The sequence below is a fragment of the Melozone crissalis genome, unplaced genomic scaffold (genome assembly GCF_028551555.1).
Source record: "Melozone crissalis strain CALT ecotype California unplaced genomic scaffold, PUWL_Pcris_2 ptg000046l_1, whole genome shotgun sequence".
Taxonomy (NCBI): domain Eukaryota; kingdom Metazoa; phylum Chordata; class Aves; order Passeriformes; family Passerellidae; genus Melozone; species Melozone crissalis.
In genome coordinates, this window is record NW_026535824.1 from 1,525,715 (window position 1) to 1,543,616 (window position 17,902).

Consider the following 17,902-nt stretch of genomic DNA (forward strand, 5'->3'; position numbering starts at 1 on the left):
AAAATCAGGTGATCCAATCAGCATTCTGATATAAGACGTGTGAACAGCCAGGATTAACCAACCATGTCTTAGCTAGAGGCACGTAGACAGTAAAGATTTATTATAAACAGAATCTTTTTAGGGACAATAGATTTGGCTTCACTGGATCATGTTGGTCATGGTGTGTTGTCCCTGAACCTCCGTGCCCTGCAAAAGCTTTGCTCTTCAGAGCCAGTTTTGAATGAACAGAACATAATATCCAGCATAAACCAAACAACGACTGAGGATACAAGCATCATAATGTCACCCTAGGACACACATAAACTCCTGGGTCTCGTGGCACTTTTCCTGAGCAGAACAGGCCAGGGCTTGGCTGGAGCCCAATCCTCAGCTTGGAGGGTTTCCCCTAAAACATCCTACAAGCCTCTATTCATGTCAGTTGGGAAAATTTATTTAAATGATACCTTTCTTGCAGGTAACTACACAAGATTATGTGAAAGTCTCCAAAGCAGCTGGTTTGGTGTTAAACTGCTGGCAGAAGCATCTGGGTCATCTATTTTTAGCCAACGAAAACTGATGGTGTCAGTCACATAATGCCCAGGGTTTGTCCTGTAAGCCAGCTCTGGCTGAGGGCTGCTACTCAGGCCTGAGCACATCAGCAGTTGAAGTGACCACGACTGGGAATGGCAAAAACACCCACTGGGACTGGCCCAGAGGCCCTGGGACTCCCTGGCATGGATCACCTCAGGAGACAGGATTTCAGGGAGCCCAAAGGACTTTTGGGAGAGCTGCTGCGGAGACAGAGGGAATGGCACAGCTGAATCCCTTGCCTGGGCACCCTTCTGCTGTGGGGCTGCTGAGGGAGGAGGAACAGCAGGTACCCATGGCCACCCCAAACCAGGGCCTCGTGGGCAACACGGCCCCGACCGGGGCTGCAGGACCCCATCCCTGGGATGAGTCAGGAGCTGCAGAGCTGGGAGTGCTCAGCTAGAGCCGCTGAGCCTTCAGCAGCCCCACACGGCCAGAGCGTGAGCCCAGTGGGGAGTGGGCACTGACAGGGACTGTGGGGCCTGAACCAAGGCCCAGCCCCACTGAGAGCAGCTGTGCTGGACATGCTGCAGCTCCAGGAACAGCTGGAGTCCCAGGCAGCCAATGGGTGCCACCACGGACGTTCCTTTCTTTATCCTCAGAAAGGCCACTGGGAAGCTGGGGAAGTGTCAATGAAAGGAGTAGGGATGGTGGGAGCTGTGGAACAGCACTGACAGGAGAAACCCAAACTCTCCTGAGAAGGGAGGGCAGAAATCCCTGGTATCCAGCATCCTGCCACAGAAACCCATTCCCAGAATTACCAACATAAAACCATCCTCCAATTCTCTGGATTGTGCTGCTCCTCACCCACTGACACCTCCCCACCAGAGTGAAGCTCTGAAGTGGGATTGATGGAGGAAAGCTGAGCCCTGAGCCGTGCCAGGGTCAGTGCCAGGAGCATCCCCTGGCGCTGTTTGACAGCGCCTCTGCAAGAACCGGGGATGCAAACAGGACAAACCTGAGCCTCTCCCACCATCAGATACCTCAGAGCTTACACAGCAACACGGCCGTGGCTCTCCCAAACTGGATTTAGGAATGGCAGCCATTGGATCCAGATGTGCCCAGATTCATTTGGGACTCCTGCTTTTGGTGTCTCTGCCTCCTCTCCCTGCCCCAAGGAGGCTCCTCTCTCCCCTCTCTCTGCCCTGACAAGACAATCACACAAATAAAGACGTGGGATTGCCAGGTGCTGAGGGCTTGTAGAAGGAGCCTTCTCCAGGTCTGGCCTGTTTCCAAAACCCACACAGTGTCCTGCAGCAAGGAAACTCCTTGTTCACCCTCTCCAAGGGTGTCAAACTCAGGAAGAGATTCCTGACACCCTGTCCAGCTGGGAGAGCTCCTGTGTCTCCATATCAGGAGGCAAAATCGAACACAGGAACCATGGGGGGACTGAGCTTGTGGCATGGGGACATCTGCATTTATTTCCCAGTGACAAACAAAAATGTGGAATGGTGCCAGAGCTTGTTCTGATCTACATCAACCTTTGATAAACATCCCTCGTCCTGACAGCGACTCCTCTGCAGCTGCTCTGGGAGATCTGGGTTGAGTGCAAAAAGAGGAGATTGCAGTGGTGCTGAGGTGCTCAAGGGGGCCCATTTCAATGCTCTGCTGAAGTCCAAGGACATTGTATTTCCCCAGGGAGCAATGTCCCTTTCTGGCACTCACTGCCCATGAGGGACATTGTTCAGTTGCTGCCCTTGGGTGGGCTCCAGCCACAGGGAGAGGAAGGAGGAGATGATCCCACCCATGGCTGCTGCTGGGTCCAGACAATTGGTGAGATAAAGCTGAGCCAGAACCTCAGCATCTCTCCCAAAATCACAGAATCACAGAATGGCTTGGCTTGAAAGAGACCTTAAAGTTCATCTCATTCCACCCCCTTCCATGGGCAGGGACACCTTCCATTATCCCAAGCTGCTCCAAGCTCTGTCCAACCTGGCCTTGGACACTGCCAGGGATCCAGGGGCAGCCACAGCTTCTCTGGGCAGCTTCTCTGATCTCTGCCCAGGTGAGCAGGGACAGGACCCAAGGGAACGGCTGGAGCTGGGCCAGGGCAGGGCTTGGCTGGGGATCAGCAAAAGCTTCTTCCCCCAGAGGGGGCTCGGGAACTGTCCAGGCTCCCCAGGGAATGGGCACAGCCCCGAGGCTGCCAGAACTCCAGAGGCCTTTGGACACCGCTCCCAGGGTGCTCAGGCTGCGATTGTTGGGGGGTCTGTGCAGGGCCAGGGGCTGGACTGGCTGATCCCAATGGGCCCCTGCCTGCCCAGCCCCTTGTGCAATTCTAACCCTTTGGCTCAGCCTTTGTGCCTCCTCGAGGCGCTGGCAGAGCCGGGTGGGACAGGGCAGGAGTGAGGCAGCCCCAGCGTTGCCCTGTGTGTGACACCCCAGCAGTGACAGCCCCAGCATTGCCCTGTGTGTGACACCCCAGTGGTGACAGCCCCAGCATTGCCCTGTGTGTAACACCCCAGCAGTGACAGCCCCAGCGTTCCTGTGTGTGACACCCCAGTGGTGACAGCCCCAGTGTTGCCCTGTGTGTAACACCCCAGTGGTGACAGCCCCAGCATTTCCCTGTGTGTGACACCCCAGCAGTGACAGCCCCAGCGTTCCTGTGTGTGACACCCCAGTGGTGACAGCCCCAGTGTTGCCCTGTGTGTAACACCCCAGTGGTGACAGCCCCAGCGTTCCTGTGTGTGACACCCCAGTGGTGACAGCCCCAGCGTTGCCCTGTGTGTGACACCCCAGCAGTGACAGCCCCAGCGTTCCTGTGTGTGACACCCCAGCGGTGACAGCCCCAGTGTTCCCTCCCTGCAGTCGCTCCAAGGGAAGCATCCAGAGCCGCGTCCAGTCCATGGAACTGAGTGGCCACTGCCCACCCCGGCCTGGGCTTATGTGGATTCCTTTGCACACACCTCGGGGAAGGTCCCCATGGCCACTGCACAGTGCCACAGACAAGTGTCAGACACAGTCACAGAACTCTGCTCAAAGCTGACAGGGGGAGTTCATTAAAAAAGAAACCAAAAAAACAAAGAAAACTAATAAAAAAACAAACTAAACCATACCAAAAAAACCCCAAAACCATCACCTAAACAAGAAAAAAATACCAAGAACAAAAAAGCAACTGAGAAAAAACCCCAAAATCCAAAAAGCAAACAAACAAATCAAAACAAAGAACAAAAAACCAATCCAAATAAACAAAAAAAACCCAAAAAAACCAAGAACAAGAGAACTCCCCCCAGCAGAGCTCTTCCATCCTTCACTTGTCACACCTGTACCCACACAAGACCCCAGGCTGCAAAAAATGGGGGTTCATTGGGCACATTTGCAGGAGAAGCAGGTTTAGGACAGGCTCTGAGCAGAACTGTTCTCAGGTGAGCCAAAAAGGCCCCTTTGGCATCTGCAGGGCCATTGGAAATGCAGAGCCCCAGCCCACAGGGCAGAAAAGGGCTCTGAGTTCCCCTCCCCTGACACTAAATCCTGTTCCCAGGCTGCTTCAAACTCAGGATTCTGCTGGAGGGCTGCGCAGAGCTGAGAGTGTGCTCTGGCTTCTCCGTGTTGCGTGTCCTAAAGCTGTCTGGGAGAAGGAATGTTGGGTCAGCTCAGCTTGCACAATCCCTCCTGGCGCAGGGCACAACCCCAGGAAGGGCTTTGCGTGCCGAGGCTTTGCTGCAGGCAAGGAAAGGTTCTGGCTCAGGGTCACCTTTGCTGCTCAGCCAGAGCCCCGAGTGCCCCAGCAGAGAATGGCAGCACTGCCACGGGCAACTATCACCATTGCATGGACACCATCACCAGGGCCCTGTTGCTATGGTCAGTTTCCAGGGCAACCATCCCCACCTCCCTGTTGCTATGGTCAGCTTCAATGGTAACAATCCCCAGCCCCCTGTTGCTATGGTCAGTCCCTCGGGAGCTCCATGGAGACCCCATGCCAGGGGTGGTTGCCATGGACACCAGCTCAGCCCTGCAGCCAGAGACCGTTGCCATGGCAACCATTGGCAGCCCCATCCCCAGGCTCATGGGATCCCAGAACCACAGAATTGGCTGAGCTGGGAGGGACCCATCAGGATCCTCCAGTCCAACTGCTGGCCCTGCACAGGACACCCCAACAATGCCAGCCTGGGCCTGGCAGCGCTGTCCAAACGCTGCTGCAGCTCAGAGAGCCCTGGAGCTGGGACCCTTCCCTGGGGAGCCTGGGCAGGGCCCCAGCAGCCTCTGGGCAAAAACCTTTTCCTGACATCCAACCTGAGCCTGCCCCGACTCAGCTGCAGCCGTTCCCTCCACTCCTGTCCCTGGGCACCAGAAGGAAGAGGTTCCCACAGCCCCAGCCAGGGACCCGCTCCCAAGGCTGTTGCCATGGCCACCAGGGCTGGGACCAGCTGGGATGCTCGGTTTCCACAGGCCGGGGTTCAGGAATGGGATTCCCCAATTTCCTGCTCCTGCTAAAACCACGCTGCCCTCGCTGCCCTCCCACCTCTTCTAGAAAGAAAAATAGGCAAAGATCCCGGGCTGGGATAAGAACAATTTATTGGGAACAGAAACGAGGTAAGGAACAAACAAGAACAGAAGCAATATTGATAACAGAAGGGATAAATGAAACTGTTTACAGGGAAAACTAAAACACAACTCGCTGGGTCTGCCTGGCCACAATTTCCCCTGTCTGGAAAGGACACCCTTCTTCTCAGGGAGAGAGAGAGTCCCTTTTCTGCACCTGGAAATGTTCTGAGGTGGGAGTGAATGTAATGACACAGCCATGGCCAGACCCTCATGTTTTTCAATGCCACATCATGTCACTGGCAGGGGCAGGAAAAGGGACAGGTGTTTTCCCAGCATGGATCATGGCGAACATGGATCACCAGGGTTTCTCCCAGTGTGGGTTCTCCCATGGGGGATGAAGCTGGAGTGGTGCATGAAGCTCTTCCTGCACTTGGGGCATTGGCTGGCCGCCCTTTACTGGTGGCTCCGTTGGTGTCTTGTCAAGTGAGAGCTGATGGTGAAGCTCTTCCCACACTGGGGACACTCGTAGGGCCTCTCCCCAGTGTGGATGCGCAGGTGGATGATGAGGGTGGAGTTGTGCTTGAAGCCCTTCCCGCAGTCGGGGCAGAGGAAGGGCCTCTCATCTGTGTGAATCCGCTCGTGCAGGAGGAGATTGGAGCTGCTCTGAAACCTCTTCCCACAGGTTGGGCACTCATAGGGCCTCTCCTCAGTGTGAATGCGCCGGTGGGTGACGAGGTGGGAGTTTTGCTTGAAGCCCTTCCCACACTCAGGGCAGAGGAAAGGCCTCTCCTCTGTGTGAATCTGCTGGTGCTGGAGGAGATGTGAACTGGTCCGAAACCTCTTCCCACACTCGGGACACTTGTAGGGCCTCTCCCCAGTGTGGATGCGCAAGTGGATGATGAGGGCAGAGCTGCAGCTGAACCCTTTCCCACATTCTCCACACTCATAGGGCCATTCCCCACTGTGGATCATCTGGTGGCAGATCAGGGCGCTGCTTTGCCTGAAGCTCTTCCCATACTCCAAGCACTTGAGGGGCTTCTCCCCATCATGAAGCTGCCCATGGGTCACCAATTCTGAGCTCTGGCTGAAGCTCTGTCCACCTTCCTGGCACAGGGTGGGTCTTTCCTCCTCAGAGCACCCTGGGCTGGGTTTGGAGCCCGTCCTCCTGTGGAATCTCAGCGGATTTTCCTCCCAACTGTAATTCTGCACTGTGGAGTCACTCAAAACTGCCTCTTCCACAAGGTTCTTCCAAGGAGAGTTTTCCTCTGTGGTCTCCATCCTCAGCTTCTTGTCTGGGGGACGAAGGACAAGGAGAGGATGGGATTTGCCTCCGTGCCAGAGCGAAGGGGAAGGAGATCCCCCCAGTGCATCACTATCAAGACGGCATTGGCAGCAGGGTTGCCCTGCAGCCGGGGGCTGTGCTGGGCTGGGAGATGGAGCAGGAGAGAGGGGGAAAGGGGCACTGACTTCCTCCTCACCTGCCTGGGTGTCCCAAGGCTCCTTCCTCTTCCTCGCAGCCTCCTCCTCCATCCAATCAAGGTCTGGGAATGGGAAATCCTGTTCTGGGAAGAAAACAAAGGGTGTGCACATTGTCTTTTGTTCTGGTTTGAAGGCAAACCTGGGGGAGAGTCTAAGTCAGAATTACAATTTAATAAGAAAGTGAAGACCAAGGCAATGATACAGAAACCCTGCCTTAAACTGACAGAGTCAGGATATAACCTGACACCCTGGTGGTGAGGGTGGTGGCAGCAGTGCCATTAAATGGTGGCTGCAGTCCTGTTGGAGTGATGAACGTGATTCTGTCAGAGCAGTGATCCTGCAGAAGGGTCTGGTCTTCCTCTGAAGGTCCAGTGGTGGTTATGGAGCTCTTGTCCTCTGGCAATCCAGTAGCCAAGGTGCTCCTGGTGTTGCAAGGCTCAGCTCATATCCAGGTAGGAATGCTTGGATCCTCCCCCTGGGCGGAGCATCCCACAATGGGATGATGGAATTTTATCAGCCCTGCAGTGACACTCAATGGCCCATTAGCAGAAGATATCTCCCCTGGAGAGCGTTATCAGGGGTGAGTCATGGAAGAGATAAAGAACATTGCTGCACCTGTATATGGCAGTTGATGAAGGTGGGGATTGAAAACATGCATTTGGTTACATCTAGCATGGCAACCTGAAACAGCGGGGTAATCCCTGCTCAGGTGGTGAACACCACCCTTATCCAAACTGGCTCAGCTGTAAAACCCCCACCCCGGGAAGGCCACGTACACAGGGGACAATTTCACACTTGCCCTGTTCCAGGGGAGGTCTCTGTCCCTGTCACTCCAGTGCTCTCCCCCCTTTTCTATTTCTTTCCCTCTTTCTCTCTACCTCACATTTACTGTTCAATAAAATCTATTTTGGATTTGGTCTCGTTAGCACCTTAATTGGGGCAGAGGAATCTCTATAACAATTTGAATAACCAGACTGTGACATTATTTTAGCACAGTGGGTTCAGGGCACTGTTCTCTGAATCCAAGTGCCTTTGACAACAGCATAGTTCCCTCCTCTGAGGAGGTTGTGGTTCTTTCTGGAAGAACTCTTGAAAATTTGGACACTGTCCCTCCTTCTTCCTGGGGAACTCAGGGGAGAAATGATGAAGAAAACGGCTGTTGTGAGTGACCAGTGAAAAAGAAAATATTTTGTTGTCCTTCCTTGAAAAGTTTGTAAAAATCACTGGAGGAAAGGGACCAAATGTTACCAGTGAGACTGACAAGGTTCATTCACTCCAAGGTGAAGAACACAAGGGGCTGCTGAAAGTCCCAGAAGAAGCTCAGCTCAAGTAGCTAAATTCCCAAATAACTCCAACCAGGGGTCTCCAGGAGGAGTTTTTGGAGTGTGTTTGGAGCCATCAGATCCTGGACTCGAGCCCCAGATATCTCCGGGCTCCCTAAGAGGAGCTTTTCTGGGGGGAGAGGAGACACAATCGCCCCTTGGGAGGGTCCCGGATGAGAGGGACGCGGACCTCCCTGGGGAATGGCCTGTGGTGACAGGGACAGCGACAGTCCATGGGGAACAGCTTGGGGTGCCAGAGACAAGGACAACTCCCCCCAAACTCCTGCCAAGCATCCCCCAGGGTGAGAGGCACAGAGACCCCTTGAGCATCTCCTGGGCACTGGACAAAATAAACTTGGCAGAAATCAAACTTTATCCTACAAAAAATACCTTGATGAATATTTGATTTCCCACAAGTCACATGTGATGAAAACACAAATCCCAAACATGAATAAACTGACAATAGAAGCAATTCTGCGGCAATTCCAAGTTACATTGGTTCCTGCATAGCTACAGATCAGCTGCTGGCAGGTTCCAATAAAAGCAAAGTGCAAATTTGGCCCAATGCAAATATTAATAAAAGGAAGGGGAAACTCAGTGTAGCTGTCAAAAAGGTGACAGGAATGAAGAGAATAATGATTCTCACATTTGACAAAGCCCACAAGTCTGTGAATTCTGGAGTTATTTGGGAATTTAGCTACTTGAGCTGAGCTTCTTCAGGTTGCCATGCAAAATGTAACCAAATGCATGTTTTCAATCCCCACCTTCAACTGTCATATACAGGTGCAGCAATGTTCTTTATCTCTTCCATGACTCACCCCTGATAACGCTCTCCAGGGGAGATATCTTCTGCTAATGGGCCATTGAGTGTCACTGCAGGGCTGATAAAATTCCATCATCCCATTGTGGGATGCTCCGCCCAGGGGGAGGATCCAAGCATTCCTACCTGGATATGAGCTGAGCCTTGCAACACCAGGAGCACCTTGGCTACTGGATTGCCAGAGGACAAGAGCTCCATAACCACCACTGGACCTTCAGAGGAAGACCAGACCCTTCTGCAGGATCACTGCTCTGACAGAATCACGTTCATCACTCCAACAGGACTGCAGCCACCATTTAATGGCACTGCTGCCACCACCCTCACCACCAGGGTGTCAGGTTATATCCTGACTCTGTCAGTTTAAGGCAGGGTTTCTGTATCATTGCCTTGGTCTTCACTTTCTTATTAAATTGTAATTCTGACTTAGACTCTCCCCCAGGTTTGCCTTCAAACCAGAACAAAAGACAATGTGCACACCCTTTGTTTTCTTCCCAGAACAGGATTTCCCATTCCCAAACCTTGATTGGATGGAGGAGGAGGCTGCGAGGAAGAGGAAGGAGCCTTGGGACACCCAGGCAGGTGAGGAGGAAGTCAGTGCCCCTTTCTCCCTCTCTCCTGCTCCATCTCCCAGCCCAGCGCAGCCCGCAGCTGCAGGGCAACCTTGGTGCCAAGACCGTCCTGCCGGGGATGCACTGGGGGAATCTCCTTCCCCTTCCTTCTGGAATGGAGGCAAATCCCATCTTCTCCTTGCCCTTCCTTCCCCAAACAAAAAGCTGAGGATGGAGACCAGGGAGGAAAAATCTCCTTGGCAGAACCTCATGGAAGAGGCTGTTTTGAGTGACTCCATAGTGCAGAATTCTAATGGGGAGGAAAATCCCCAGAGATCTTGCAGGAAGAGGGGCTCCAAACCCTGCCCAGGCTGCTCTGAGGAGGAAAGACTTACCCAGAGCCAGGAAGGTGAACAGAGCTTCAGCAAGTTCTTGGAGCTGATGGCCCAGGAGCAGCTTCATGATGGGGAGAAGCCTCACAAGTGCTTGGAGTGTGGGAAGAGCTTCCGGCAGAGCAGCACCCTGATCTGCCACCAGATGATCCACACCGGGGAACGGCCCTACGAGTGTGGAGAATGTGGGAAGGGCTTCAGCTACAGATCCAACCTTGTAGACCCACCAAGGCATCCACACTGGGGAGAGGCCCTACGAGTGTCCTGAGTGTGGGAAGAGGTTTTGGACCAGCTACCATCTCCTCCTGCACCAGCGGATTCACACCAAGGAGAGGCCTTTCCTCTGCCCTTACTGTGGGAAGGGCTTCAAGCAAAAGTCCAACCTCATCAGACACCGGCGCATCCACACTGGGGAGAGGCCCTACAAGTGTCCCCAGTGTGGGAAGAGCTTCGCCCGGAGCTCTCACTTGACCAGTCACCAAAGGAGGCACTGGTAAAGTAATCTCTGCCAATGCCCCAAGTGCAGGATGAGCTTCGTGCACTGCTCCAGCTTCAACCCCCATGGAGGACCCATGTTAAGCAGAGCCCTGGTGATCCATATTCCCCATGATCCAGTCTGGGAAAACACTTGTACCTTTTCCTGCCCCTGCCAATGGACATGATGTGGCTCTGAAAAAAACACATGAGGGTCGTGGCATGACCATGTCATTATATTCTCTCCCACCTCAGGAAATTGCCTGGGGCAGGAAAGGGACTCTCTCTATCCCTCTCTCTCTCTCTCTCTCTCTCTCTCTCTCTCCTGAGAAGAAGGGTGTCCTTTCCAGGCAGTGGAAAATTGTGTCCAGTAAGAGACAGTCAGTTATGTTGTAGTTTTCCCTTTATTTTATCCCTTCTGTTACCAGTATTATTTCTGTTCTTGTTTGTTCCTTATCTTGCTGCTGTTCCCAATAAATTGTTCTTATGCCAGCCTGGGATCTTTGCCTTTTGTGCTTTCCATTGGGGGTGGGAGGGCAGCGAGGGCAGCGTGGTTTTAGCAGGAGCAGGAAATTGGGGAATCCCATTCCTGAACCCCGGCCCATGGAAACTGGTCCCAGCTGGTCCCAGCCCTGGGGGCCATGGCAACAGCCTTGGGAGCAGGTCCCTGGCTGGGGCTGTGGGAACCTCTTCCCTCTGGTGCCCAGGGACAGGAGTGGAGGGAACGGCTGCAGCTGAGTCGGGGCAGGCTCAGGTTGGATGTCAGGAAAAGGTTTTTGCCCAGAGGCTGCTGGGGCCCTGCCCAGGCTCCCCAGGGAAGGATCCCAGCTCCAGGGCTCTCTGAGCTGCAGCAGCGTTTGGACAGCGCTGCCAGGCCCAGGCTGGCATTGTTGGGGTGTTCTGTGCAGGGCTAGCAGTTGGACTGGAGGATCCTGATGGGTCCCTCCCAGCTCAGCCAATTCTGTGGTTCTGGGATCCCATGAGCCTGGGGATGGGGCTGCCAATGGTTGCCATGCAACAGCTCTGGCTGCAGGGCTGAGCTGGTGTCCATGGCAACCACCCCTGGCATGGGGTCTCCATGGAGCTCCCGAGGTACTGACCATAGCAACAGGGGACTGGTGATTGTTGCCATGGAAACTGACCATAGCAACAGGGGGCTGGTGATGGTTGCCTGCTAAGGATCAGATTTTTCACAGGCCCTCAGAGGGGTTCCATGGGGACTTTCCAAGAGTTTCCAGGCTGTTCCAGAGCTGGAATGTCACAGGCAGGGACAGGGGCTCCATGGAGACCTCCCAGGGCTTTTTGGAGATGGTAAAGAGCCGTGGGGTCAGAGGCAGTCAAAGCCATTCCATGGTGACATCCCAGGGCACCTTAGGCGGCAAAGGCACTGGTCTGTCAAAGGCACTCGCAGCGTCTCCACGGTGACATCCCAGGAGTCCCCAGGCTGCCAAAGAGCCGGGATGCCCCAGACACTCACAGGGGTTCCTGTCATGGGCACAGTGGGAGCTTCAGGCAAAAGCTTTATTTCTTTATTGGAGAAACTCCTGCTGAGTCATGAGGTGAAGAAATGACACCCAGTAGCCATCATGGTTCCTCAAACCCCTGCAGGGCCCCTAGACTTCTGAAATTCCTTTTAAGAGAGGAGACTGGGAGTGGCTGGATCCAATCCCAGCCCCAGAATTTGTCAAAGGTATAAAAGATTGAACAGGTGGAATTCAAATTTTACACAATTTGTCCTGCAGAATCAATGATAGAATACCCGAATAATTTATATAAATATGTCTCTAGCTTATTCTCATCATGATCAGATGGAAAGATCACTAGCACAGTTATTTATTCCACAGATCAGGAGCTATAAGAATTATTAGAATATCGTGCTGTGGGAAATTTTGAAGTCAACAGGGCCTTGCTGGAATTGCTGCAGCCCATTGCAGGCAGAGCCTCCTGCTCCAGCAGGAACTGCCTTTCCTGTGCCATGAGCAGGGCAGGTCCTGATGCAGGAAAAGCCCCAGGCCAGCCCTAGGCCAGCCCCAGCACAGGGAAGGCCTCGGGCACAAGGGCAGAGTGCCATGCTGGGAGCTGGGCCAGGGAGAGCCTGAGGCACCAAAGGCACATTGGCAGTAGCAGCTGCTTGCAGGCCATGGCTGGAAGCCTCCCTTGGCTGCCCGGCCTGGTGGCCACCACTGCAGAGCTGCTGCCTCAGGGCTCATTCCTGGCTGGGCTCTGAAAAGCCACTTCTGCTCCAGGAGCCTGACTGGAAAGCCATTGGCCCCAGCACCTTGGGGACAAGATATTAATGACAAAACTCTTCATGCCAGCAGAGACAAGGCAGGGGCAGAGGAAAGGGCAGAGCCAGGCCCAGGGGACAGGGCTGCCATGGTGATGGCTGTGAGGTCACTGCCCCTGCAGCAGCCTGGCTGCCCTCAGCAGACATTCTGGCCAGAAGCGTTGTGGGGGCACCCAGTACATCAGAGAACCACAAAACAGGAATTCTGTCCAAGGGGATGAGAGGGTTCCCTTGGGTCAGGCTGCACAAAGCTCCTGCTCTTGGACAATTCCTGTGATGGGGCTTCCAATTCTCTGGAAAAACGGTTGCCATTTTGTGCCACTCTCATAATTGTAAAATATTTCCTCTTTCTAGCAAATGTAAATCCACCCTCATTCAATTTAGAGATATTGAGCCTGTCACTGCAAGATTTGCGAGTAAATGCCTTTGACTACATTTTTCCATTTTCACAGACTTTGGAGAGGAACCAAAAATCTCCCAAGATGGGATTTGGAGGCCTCATCACATAACCACCAGGGATGGGCTGATGGCTCTGGGGTTGTTCCAGATTGAAGGCAAGATGTATTCTATTACCATCTGTATGGCAGTTGTCTTGTCAAGTGGGCAGTTTTCCTTATCTCTCTCTCTGACTGATCACAATCACTTCTCCCTTGGGAGAGGCATCTGCTGATAATGGGCTATTGAATGTCACTGCATGACTGATAAGAACTCTAATATCTGACTGTGAGATGCTCCGCCCAGAGGGAGGAGCCAAGCATTGCTACCCAGATATAATCTGGAGATTCTGGAATACCAGAACAGCTTTCTCCACTGGATTCCCCAGAGGAACAGCAGCTGCCTTTTCTCCCACTGGATCTTCAGAGGAAGAATACATCCTTTTCTACAGGACCTCCTGCTCCAACAGAACCACACCTGACACTCCAGGAGGACTGCAGCCACATTTCTAATTGGACTGCTACCAACATCCTGACCCACAGGGTGTCAGGTTGAGTTGTGACTCTGTCAATGTTGTTCTAGTGTACTGCATTGTTTATTTGTTTAATTTTCTTCCCTATTAAAGAACTGTTATTTCCTGCTCCCATATCTGTGCCTGAGAGCCCCCTCAATTTCAAAATTATAACAATTTGGAGGGAGGGGGTTTACATTTTCCATTTCAGGGGTAGCTCCTGCCTTGATTAGCTGACACCTGTCTTTTCAAACATTAACAAGGGGAAAGTTTCAAAGCCTCAGTTATAAAGCAAACAAAGTTTGGAGGAACAAATAAAATATGAATTGGGGATGTTCTATTAGTTCCAGAAGCAGGGTGAAATTTATTAGGAAAGGATTTACAGGTGCATTTTGACATTCTCTGGAATGCTCCCAGAGAAAGGGAAAATGGTAGTTAAGCTTCTCCAATTAAGGGAAGAAAATGAGGAGAAAACTCAAGAGATGGTTTGGGCAAAACCAAAAAACTGAGGTAAATTGAACATGAAACCTATAGTAATAAAAATAACTAATGAGCATCATCCAGTTCAGCTATGACAATATCTACTCTCCCTGGAGGGGAGACGAGGACTACAGCCGCTGATCCAGGACCTACTTAAAGACAGGACCTTAGAACCATGTATGTCCCCCCATAATACACGCATATTACCAGTAAAGAAGTCAAATGGGACTTACAGGTTTGTCTAAGATTTGAGAGAAGTGAACAAAAAACCAGTGAATTGATACCCAGTAGTGCCTAATCCCTATACACACCTAAGTAACATGCCAGTGGTTTAGCATGATAGACCTAAAAGATGCTTTTTGGGCATACCCACTGGCAGAGAAAAGTGGGTAGTCTTTGCTTTTGAATGGGAGGACCCCGATTCTGGGAGGAAGCAACAGCTTCGGTGGACTGGGTTACCCCAAGGGTTTTCTAAATCCCCAAACCTCTTTGGTCAAGCGCTAGGAGAAGTAACGCAACTCTTCTCCATTAAACCTGAGATAAAGCTCATCCAATATGTAAATTATTTGCTTTTCTCAGGACAGGAAGAAAAAGAAGTTTGGGAATCCACCATAGTGTTGTTAAATTTTCTGGGGGGCCAAGGACTTCAGGTATCAAAAGGGAAACTCGAATTTGTAGAAAGAGAAGTAATATACCCAGGATTTGTGATATACCCAGCTCCAAGGGACCTGGCAGATAAACCCTGAGAGAATTACAGGGATAGTCTCACTCCCACCAAAAACTAAGAGAGAAGTCAGAAGGTTTTTAGGCCTGTTGGGATATTGTAGGCTATGGATTGGAGGATACATGCAGGCCATCTGGTTCTTGTATGAAAAGTTAATTGAAGAGATTAGGTGGGAAAAAGACAATGAACAAAAGTTTGAAGCTTTGAAGCAAAAATTAGTTAGTGCACCAGCCCTGAGTCTTCTTGCCTTAGACAAACCCTTCTATCTGTCTGTGGATATAGAAAAAGAGGTAACACATGGAGTGTTAGCCCAGGACTGGGGAGGATCCAGGAAACCACTGGCCTATGTATCATAATTACTAGAGTCTGTCAGCCAGGGGTGGCCAACCTGCATTCAGGTGTGGCAGTGACTGCCCTACTCATAGCAGAAAGCAAAAAATTAACCTTTTGGGGGAAAATTGAAGATATATGTCCCAGACTCAGTAACAAGTATCCTGAGCCAAAAGGCTGACAAATGGCTCACTGATTCCCAAATGCTAAAGTATGAAGCCATCTTAATAGATAATGGTTTAGAGCTAATTGTGAGTAACCAACTCAACCCTGCCCCGTTTTTGTATGGAGAACCAGATGAGGCACTAATACATAATTGCCTAGAGGTTATAAACTGTCAAACTAGAGTAAGAGAGGACGTAACAGATCAACCACTCCAAGGTGGAAAACGATTGTACATCAATGGATCTTCACAGGTAATAAAGGGGCACAGGTTATCGGGGTACGCTATAGTGCATGAAGGGTTGGTAGTCATAGAAAAGATAAAGTAACTTTCCAACTGGTCAGCCCAGGCATTGAGTTGTATGCCCTAAAACAAGCTCTGGATATATTAGCATAGAAAAGGGGAACAATATATACAGACTGAAAATGCACTTTTGGAATAGTGCATATATTTGGAAAAATTTGGGAAGGGAGGGGGCTATTAAATTCAAAGGGAAAGGGACTGATTAAAAAAAATTTGTCTTAGAAGAGTTAGAAACCGTACAATTGCCAGAGAAGTAGTGGGGGTATATGTTGAAGGACATCAAAAAGGGGAGCAAGGGAACAATTTAGCCAATTTAGAAGCTAAAAATGCCACTGAATCAGCGACAGAAAAACTAATAATAGTGTTAACACCCATGAGAGAAATGCAAAAAGTCCCTGTATTCAGTGGGACAGAAGAGGAAGATTTTTTGGCACAAATAGGAGCCAAGAAAGATAAAGGGAAGTGGAGATTAGCAGATGGGAAGCAAATATTGAATAAACCCTTTTCCAGGAAAATGCTAGAAGGCATACATGGAACAACACACTGGAGTACCCAAGTGCTAAGTGATCAATTTTTAAGGGATTTGGGATGCAAAGGAATTTTCAGAATAGCTAAGCAAGTAACTGAACAGTGTGTGATATGTCAACAAGTTAATAAAAAATAATGAGGGAAACACCCAGAGGAGAGCAAGAATTAGCCTTATGGCCCTTCCAAAACATCCAAGTAGCCTTTACTGAGCTTCCCCAGGTACAACAGTGGAAGTTTTTGCCAGCGATAGTAGATCACGTGACTCATTGGGTAGAGGTGGTACCCACTATGAAATTCAATGCCAATGTTGTGAGTAAAACACTTTTAGAATCAATCATTCCCTGATATGGGATGGCAAACAAGATTGATTCAGACTGGGGAACTCATTTCACATCAAAGATATTGCAGAAAGTTGTTCAGGCCCTGGGAGTAAAATGGGAATTACACACTCCATGGCATCCACAGAGTTCCAGTCAGGTTGAGAAAATGAATCAAACTCTTAAAAGAGCTCTAGCTAAGCTAATAATTTAAACCCAAATCAAGGATAAAATGTCTCCCTTTGGCCTTATTAAGAATTAGAACTCAACCCCAGTCAGATCTGAGGGTGTCACCCTATGAAATGATGTTTGGGTTACCCTTCCTGACCTCACCCCAGAAGGCTGCCACCTATGAGAAAGGGGAAGCCAATGCCAAGAAATAAGTGATGTCTATAGCACAAACCTTATAAGGGCTAAGATATAGAGGGGCAATTCCTCAAACTACCACCCTGGATTTCAGAATCCATAATGGGGATTGGGTGATGATTAAGCCATGGAGAGATCAGCCTCTAACTCCTCAGTGGGAAGGTCCCTTTCAGGTACTGCTCACCACTGAATCAGCCGTGCAAACTGCAGAGCGGGGATGGACTCATGCCAACAGAGTCAAAGGCCCAGGAGAGGAACCCGAAGAGTGGACTATAACATCCAGGCTGGGTGAAACAAGATTGACTCTCAAGCAGAGATTTACCAGCATCTGTTGAGGAGAAGTACACAAGGGACTGTCAAAGGCAGTGGGACAGCTTCCTTAAGAAAATAAGACAAAGGAAGGAGGGCATGACCAAGTTGGCCCCTTTGCTTGCTACCAAGAAGGCTCCATAGACCTGCTGTGGGTAGGAACCCCATAGGCATGGTAAGGTAGGGACAAAAGGCCATACCAGACCTCTATCATTCCTCAGTTGTCTTTTAATTCAACAGAAATCTGAAGGCAAGACTGAGTTGGCCTCTGTACTCACCCCTAAGAAACACCAACTATGGGTATCAGGCACATAGGCATTGTAGATGGGAGTCAAAGCCATACTGGACCTCTGTGATGCCCTTTTGTTCATTCCAAATAAGTGTGTCTAAGGAAAACCTGAGGTTTTTTCTGCTGTTCCCACTGTCCTTGCCCACATCAACAGATGCTGGTATGACTCATTCAAGAGAGACAGAAAATTTTTTACCTAACTGTTCGCACAAAATGACTTATAGAAAAAGAAAATGGGGGCTTGTTATAGATGTGTAATTCCATGGTTGATTTTCACAGTTAAGGGGTGAATATTAAATATATATGTTAAGAGAAGTTTTGTAGATGTATAGTTATCCTTCCCCTCCCCCTTGCATTGTTATCACAGGATGGCCTCAGTAGTTGGGGCATTTAGGAGGGTCGGCTTCTTACTGTTGCAGCACCTTGTGGGATCTCAGTCTCTCAGAACTGGGGCGCAGGGTGAACCAGACTACCCCTGGGGGGCTCGGGAGTCCTGGAATGTTGCCAGAAATGTCTGGTGGCTGGACTTTGATCCCACATGGGAGATGACATCAGTATGAGGACGGGAGGATTTCACTGGGGTGAATGGTGAAGGGACAAGTTAATTGGAGTGTGAGATACAGGGTTTAAGATCCCTCTACAGGGGGGTCTAGAGAGGTAAGATGGAGGAATTGGGGCGTGCCCTTCTCCTTCTTCTTCTTCCTCTAGGCCTCCATCTTCTGTGGTGGAGTTGGCACTCCAGGATTGGACCTTACTAGGGGAACACTGGTTAA

General features: G+C 50.8%; 1 protein-coding gene across 1 annotated transcript in view; it reads right to left on the reverse strand.

Moving 5' to 3' along the window:
• Positions 1-17,181, reverse strand: part of LOC128943448 (serine/threonine-protein kinase pim-1-like) — a gene marked incomplete at its 3' end in the record, with an annotated part of 79,520 nt that extends 62,339 nt beyond the window's left edge. The window contains exon 1 of the mRNA XM_054286390.1: positions 17,119-17,181. Within this exon, the coding sequence (XP_054142365.1) occupies positions 17,119-17,181 (63 nt within the window). The remainder of the gene's footprint in view (positions 1-17,118) is intronic.
• Positions 17,182-17,902: the final 721 nt, after the last annotated feature.